General features: G+C 40.1%; 1 protein-coding gene and 1 long non-coding RNA gene across 3 annotated transcripts; both read right to left on the bottom strand.

The window, feature by feature from the left end:
- Positions 1-2496: 2496 nt before the first annotated feature.
- Positions 2497-4059, bottom strand: LOC145652398 (uncharacterized). Of its 2 annotated transcripts, none has more exons than XR_014118678.1 (3): positions 3740-4059; positions 3351-3626; positions 2497-3260 (listed from the first exon to the last, which is right to left on the bottom strand). It is a non-coding gene; the product is annotated as an uncharacterized LOC145652398 (long non-coding RNA). The 2 variants fall into 2 exon arrangements; XR_014118679.1 differs by having other exon boundaries at positions 3824-4059.
- A 690-nt stretch (positions 4060-4749) lies between these two features.
- On the bottom strand, positions 4750-7237 carry tpbgl (trophoblast glycoprotein like). Its single transcript, XM_027006505.3, has one exon. It carries the CDS (start codon positions 7012-7014, stop codon positions 5965-5967), a length of 1050 nt encoding a protein of 349 aa, XP_026862306.3. The 5' UTR covers positions 7015-7237; the 3' UTR covers positions 4750-5964.
- Positions 7238-7540: the final 303 nt, after the last annotated feature.

Raw genomic sequence — 7540 nt, 5'->3', positions numbered from 1 at the left:
CCTTAAAGAACGCTGATAAAAATCTCATTTAGCATAAATTCCTGTCTTATTTCCTAGTTATCTAGCTAGCTACATTCAGTGTGTATTAAGATACTAATTTATGTAGCTAGGTCTATTTTACTGGCAGGGTCAGGTTTATATTTGGGATTTTGATTGAATTGTTGTTTAAGACTGCGTTCTTTACAATCTAACAGTAGCAACAAATGCAATAGGCCATTTGTTCATTCTGTACCATAAAGCAGGCACAAAACCGTGGTAATTGCAAATATAAATTTCTTTTCGCTAGCTGTTCGGTTGTTCCTCCCCTTTTGGTGTCCACTGGAAGCAACACTTCCCGTTGTGTTGTGACTGGCTTTGCAGAACTTGTTTTATGAAACTGCACCTCGTTTCCAATATGTAGCACATGTGTTGTCATTTTGAATAAAGTGTTTTCTCAGTTTGTATAGCGTTTATGAATTTGCATCGCGTTTTTGAAATGTAGCGCAAGTGTTGTCATTTTGATGAATATGTGTTGTGTAGTTGCAGCGTGATTGGTAACTTGTTGCGCAATGGGTCTTCCCGGCCACCATAGTGAGCACTATTCCGAGCATGCCCTCCGGATCTGGCACTAATCATTTACACTAATTAATGACTGCAAGCCAAATTGTTTACCCCGCGAGTTTACTTCTGTAGTATTGGGTGGAGTGTTTATTTCCCCTGATGGCCACTGCTTACACAGCATAATAACTGGCCTACCTGATTACTGAAATAGAACAGAAACAAGCAGATTCCCCAATTATCATGTGTGACTTCAGTCATGCAAACCCGACTACTGAATCACTCAAGCACATCTGTCCCCTGTCAACAGGTCCCAGCCCAGTGCATTGTGCCAACTAGCCTTAAAACTTGTATAATCACACCAGTTCCAAAGAAGCAATCTCCTGTTTCAATGACTAGAGCCTGGTTGCACTAAACTCTGTTATGTAGTGTTTTGAAACACTTATTTTGCACTACCTCAAACCTATAACTGATGCCCTCAAAGACCCCTTCCAGTCTGCATATAGAACAACCAGGCCTGTGAATGATCCTATACATTTGGCCCTGCACTGCAGCATCTTAACGCCTGCATTCTGTGTGTGGACTACAGCTCTGTCTGTAATACTATAATTCCTGACCTACTAATGGATAAACTGAGACAACTCAATGTACATCCACCAATCTGTCACTGGGTTATCAGCATTCACTCCACCAGGAGGGATATGTCACGCTGCTGTGTCAGGATAGGTGCCTGTATCTCTGATCCTCTATTTCTGAATAATCTACAAGGCTGTGCACACTCATCCATGTTCTAGGGACTGTACACCAATGTCTGTACTTCTACGAGTAACTCCGCCAAACTCAAAGTTTGCAGATGACACAACCCTGATTAGCTTAATCTCAAAGAACCCCTCTCCCATGGAAATAAGTTCAACAGTCAGCATGGTATAGTCACACCACCACAGAACACTACAGAACCACCACAGAGTCCTCTGCACTACCACATAATCACCTGGATGACCACATACATAGATCTGCTCCACAACATAGAAAGTCATCTGCTCCATTATCCAGCAAAATCTCTGATAGAACAAGAATATTAATACTTTCTTTTAAACAAGGGCCTTCAGTGCTTGCACTTTTGGCCACAGCTGAAGATATTTAAATTGCTGCAGACATTGCCGGTTCTATTCTGTACATCAACAATAGAGTCAGTCATTACATGAACCATCTTTGCATGCTAAGCATAAGTTACAGCAGAGAAGACCATCAGCTGTCAGCTCTGCACCCTTACACACATATACTCATCCAGGGTAAATCATGGCTGACACACACCCCAGCTATTCTCTCTTCCAGTATACATCTCCCCTCACAGAGTAAACTGAGGATAAGAGCCCCGAAGTGCCACACCAGCCCACCTGACTACTTGCTGTTTTGCTCATATGTATTTGGAATTGACAACATATACTGAAGCTTGGCCAGTGTAGTTTAACACCTGAGGGAAAGCTGTAATACTTTTTATCCTGTCCCCTTTCTAGAAAATCAGTACAACAATGTACATTCGTCCTGTATACTTTTTATTGTGCTGTAGTTTTCAGGTACCATAGACATATTAGTGTACCTGTTTTCTTCTCTGAATGTATTGATTATGGAGGCCACTGAGAATCTGATCCTATAGTGTTTTCTGAATACTTACACCTGTTTTCTGAAACCACAACTCATTTTTGCAAAACTCTATTATTATAAATTATTATAAACTCTGTATTATTATAAACTTTGTACTATTATAAACTCTAGATGAACAGATCATCTTGAGCAGATGGGATAAGTGCACTATACTAATATCCCTTTTGTATTATCAATGTTTAGTGATCAGCAGTCTGCTGTAAACGGGTCAAAACTTTATTTCAAATGTACATGCATTTAGTCAGAATAAAACACAAATACTAAGAAAAATCTATTTTATTTTTCTGCAAACATAACATTTTTAATCACACTTAGTCACAAGTTGTAGGCAATGAAATACAGAAGATACAGACTTTTAAAGCGGGGAAAAAAGAAAAAGGAATGAACCCCCCATAGATTTAGGGTGCATCCTGTGTCCTGTTTGGATTTGGTCAAAGCACCACAACTACATGACAAGCAATGTTCTCTCTGCTAAGACAGTGAGGGAAGTGTCATCTGGAGTGACATATCCACCCCAAGTGTCTCCACTTATCTGTATCCCCACAGGTCTCCTCCATTGCCAGTAGAAAGGGTATGTGTTCCCAGGGCAGGTGGTTATTCACGTTCCACCTCCATGATGAAAAAATACTTCATTGGGGTTTAGGAACTGCGCGCAGTGGGAGGTACAGAACAACAAAAACAAAAAAAATCGTGGATGGTTGATGAGCCAATTTCGGACAAGAGCAGCCCGGTGGAAAGTTCAGTTCTTCAAGATGGCAAAGCTGGACCACTCTGGCCCGTTCCTATGGTCATGAGGAATCGATATATTGTGTAAGGCGTCAGGGAATGTGATGTGAGCAGTGTTGTTTGGGCCAAAAGTGGCATGGTGATGCAAAGCCCCATTTGTGCAATGGCAGCGCACATAGTAATGTTGGCCCTTGCTGTCCTGCACCACCGATAATGGTGCGCTGCTTTATAACATATCTTCTCCTGCACCTTGTTTTAGCTTGGTTGAAGCCAACCTCATCAACACAGATGTCCTTGTGGTGCATTGCAGAAGCATATAGCTCCGTTGTTCTCTGAATCAGACAAGGCAAAACAGTATTACAGAATACTGTAATCAGACTCAATATGGTGCAAGTATGCACTGGAATACAGAAATTGCTTACCTGCACATATTCATAACAAGGTTGTACCGCTCTGTCGGATAGCCTCTCAAATGGCACTCTGTCCAGCTGCTTCATTTCTATGTGATGTCGTTGAAGGATACGGGACAGCGATGACAAACTGACTGGGTTATTGAAGGTGGTGTTGTCTGCAAAAATGTTGTTTTGTAGTTCTTGCAGTCAAATGCTGTTGTTCCTATGACAATATTCACACAGTACTCTTGCTGTGGTGTAAAGAGACAATTTTTTTTCCCACTCAAAAATGGTTGTCTTTCAATTCTGCAAAAACACGATGTGAATGGTTAGGGTTTAACACTTCAACAAGCTGATACTACAGTAAATGGGATTTTTACACGGACTAAACATCGTTATCATAGATCTATCATAGATACCTCGAGTGTTGTATTGTAGTCCACTATGTAGTGGCGTAAATATGGTTGTATGAAGACTGTGGAGGCTGTGGGGTGTTTACCCACCTTTCATACTCAAACCATGGCTGACCACAGGATTAACATCCACGAGGGCTTGTCTTCTTCCATGTCCTCACCCTTTTCTCCTCTTATTCTCACCCTTTCCTCTACCTTGCTGAGAAATGTTCGTCTCCATTGTTGCCCAAACCAAGAGGACTAACCTGTTGCCTGTTGCTATGGCTCATGCTGTGTTGTCTCAGTGAAGAAATGAGTTGTAAGTGTTTTCCCATTTAACAACTGGGTGTAGGTAAGTTTGAACAGCAGTGTTTTCCAAACTAAACAAAGCAGATTCCAGTTTTGGTAATTGTGTGTAATATACAAAACTGTGCATAGTGTTTTGCAAATTGTGCATTTGAAATTGCAAACTGATTGCTAAGCTGAAAATGTGCTTGCAGTTCTCCATACCTGGTTAAAAGATTTGATGCACGAGTAAATGTTTCAGTGATTGTGCCTCAGTTATCAGTTTCTATGTGTTCACAGTCAGAAAAACCATTAGGCTGCACATGTTGTCCTGTTTCCCTCATAGTCATACTGTGGACCAAAACATGATCTATGATAGCTGCTTTAATTTAATCTGACTGCTCTTGTTTTTGGTCCCCCTCCTCCTCCTCCTCCTCCTCCTCTGACAAGCGCTCCTCTTTTATTGTTGCCCTCCACAGCTAAAGTCACAATCCAGTTCACACATGCCACTTGTATTTGAATTGGTGTTTATTCTGTTTACACATTGAAAAATGTGTCTAAATAGATGAATGTTATTTAAAGTTTTGTGAAAAAAGTGATTCATTTAATGAATATGTTTTGACAGTTTTCTTCCGAGAATGGGGTTTAATGTTTTAGCAGTTCAGCAGTTTAGCAGTTTTATTTAGAGTTATTGTATCATCTGCCTTCAGTTGAGATGTGCTTACAAATTCATATCTTATATATTTCAGGGTCTCTGCCAATCGGGCCCTTTTTCCAGAAGCGGTGCACTGAGTGCAGCAAGCCGCAGCTACTCCATGTTGCTCGCCACACCAGACATGACTCACTGTGGTAGTTCCCGCAGTGACAACGGGAATTGGGATGAGCTTTATGGGAGTCTACTCCTTTGGGATCAATTATGTACTTTTCCCATATGGTTTAAACTATAACAGCTCCTGTTCTGAGCTTTCCTGCTGTTGAGTAATATATAACCCTGGCTAGATCCTTTGATTATGGGCCTAAATTGCATGATGTAGCAAGAATTCTTAATTTTGTACTGTTCATATATATCTGGAAACGTCTGGTTGGCCATGAGTAGTAAGCAGTAAAAACAGGCCCAAAGCATTTTTTTTTTGCTTGCCGTCAGCATTACTACTGTGGTTACCCTTTGCAGTTGAATCTGTTATAGGATGCTAGCTAGCTAAGTATTAATGTGGAAAAAACATATATTTCTGTCTTTTGCTGTCACACAAGCAAGCAAACAAATAAGCAAACAAAAATAAAACAAGGTGAACCTGTGATTTAGGAACATTAACCTCACTGTCTGGCTATCTTACTGAATGTCTCTGCAGCAAACTTCATTTTTCCTTGTGATAGTCATACACCATGTTCAATCAGCAATGGGAATATTATATTTGATAAGGACACACTTTTCTGTTTTGAGTTAATGTTTGTGTGTTTCTGCTTTTCTTGTTGCATTTTCACTGTTGTATTTTCACAATTGGTTTAGATTTTGTTGTGTTTTCTGATTTGTTAGTGTTTTTGCACTTCTATGCCACTGTGTGTGTCTCGAATGTCAAATAGGTCAACACCAAATCACACAAACCGATCAGTCACTTGCCAAATAAGTGTATTCAATGTGATAGAAATAACTTCTCAATGCATGTAATAGATTTGTGTATGTTCATTTTTGCAATAATAAATTGTAGAGGAAACTGCTCAGCCTACTTTTTCATTTATCTTTATTTGCTAGTTTTTGTTGAGAAATGTAAGACGTAAACTACATTCTGTGCATGTTTTATTTACACTGCATATTTGAACAAGTAATGGTAGTCTATGTACTATATTTTTAAAAGGTCATGCATTAGTCAAGACTGTGAACCGAACGAATTCAGTGCCTTAATTGACATCTGTGAGAGAGTACAAATCCAGCTATTATCTTGTTCAAGCATGGTACGCCAACATTCTGTCTAAACAGCTACGTTTTCCAGTCTAGGGTCGGAGTCCTGTTCATATCTGTAATGATATACTTCCATCTGGTCACGGCACGCGTCTCTAATGTTATTCATCCACCTTTTAATGCCTCCTCTGTTCAAGTACAGGACCATTAGGAACACAACCCCAATCAAAGCCAACACAATGCCAAGAAACACGTAAGAAACCGTTTCTAATTCCGCGTTGATGCAATTGATATCCTCCATAAGAAGTTTCTCCACAGGTAATCCCCTCTTTGTCTCTGGTAGCGCACAAAGTAGACGACTGGAATCTGCGCACTGAGAGTCATTTTGCAACCAATAATATAATTCTTGCAGCTCACAATTACATATGAAAGGGTTCATTGACAGGAAAATTCTTATTTTTTTATATGCATTAAAACTTGAAACGTTGTTTCCTCCAATATTCTCGATAGAATTGTTAGTTAGTACTAACGTATTTAAGTTAAGATTGTCAAACCGTGCAATAGGTATTGCCTTTAAGCGATTTCCTGACAAATCCAGTCTCTGAAGATTTCGCAGACATCCCGTGGACAGCGCCATCGTCAAATTCCTTGCGCCAGAACTCATTAGAGTGTTATTTAGATAGAGAAAACGCAGGTCTTCCAAACCACAAAAAGCCAACGCTGAAACGGTCTCTAGTTTGTTGTGACTCAAATCCAAGCGTTGAAGTCGCGAGAGTCCGCGAAACGCATATGCTTTGATTACACGTATGTTGTTCCAAGATAATTGCAGTGTCTTAAATTCCAAATCCGTCCCGTTCACTAAAAATGCACTCTCAGGTAGAGCTGAGATGTTGATTCCCCTCAGAATTAACGTGTTGGTCCACTGGGGTACAACAAGCGGTAGCTCGATTTCTTGGGAATCCAGACAAGTAACATTACCCGAATCCTCAAAGTAGGTGCACGGATAAGGACATGTTTCGGTACTGACAGACCAAACCAAAAAATATAATACTGCGTTGCAATAAGTGCGAAATAAATTGCTTACATAAAGAATCCACGCGTTTTTTCTTTCCATTTTCATAGTGGGTAAATAATACGGCTTCGAAACTGACGAGTCTCTTTTGTGTCTGTAGACTGTACCGAGCGGAAAGCTCAGCTCTCATTGATTTTATTTTTAAAAAATTGTATTCACTTTCTGATGAAAAATAGTTTTAAACATCGCACGGAGGAGTGCAGTCCGTACGGCGTGACAGCGTTTTGGCACGGTGGGTTCATTCTGTAAGTCACTGACGCTCGCAACTCGAAAAGCGATCAAATACTGTCCACCAGGATCTCAGAGATGACCAAACCTCGCCCACTTCTTCTATTTTCACAGAGTGAGAGAGAGAGAGTTTCAACTCTGCAGACACGCATCTACAGAAGTAAAGCTATTATTAATTCAACCACTAGCTAAAGGTTATTTCTATTAAGTCTGAAAGCTATTCTTTAGCTACCCCCATTAGTTTGTTCCATACATACAGATGTACGCATATAGTCTATTTTTAAATGCGCTGCAAAATGACTAACATGCATGATTTTAAAGGCAGCAAGGTCTGGTTCTAAAAGGT

The sequence above is a fragment of the Electrophorus electricus genome, chromosome 19, assembly GCF_041902795.1.
Source record: "Electrophorus electricus isolate QZ-2024a chromosome 19, ASM4190279v1, whole genome shotgun sequence".
Classification (NCBI taxonomy): domain Eukaryota; kingdom Metazoa; phylum Chordata; class Actinopteri; order Gymnotiformes; family Gymnotidae; genus Electrophorus; species Electrophorus electricus.
This window is presented reverse-complemented; position numbering and strand designations above follow the sequence as displayed.

Excerpts from the sequence above, each read along its gene's own strand:
- tpbgl (XM_027006505.3), bottom strand. The coding sequence starts at position 7,014 with ATGAAAATGGAAAGAAAAAACGCGTGGATTCTTTATGTAAGCAATTTA.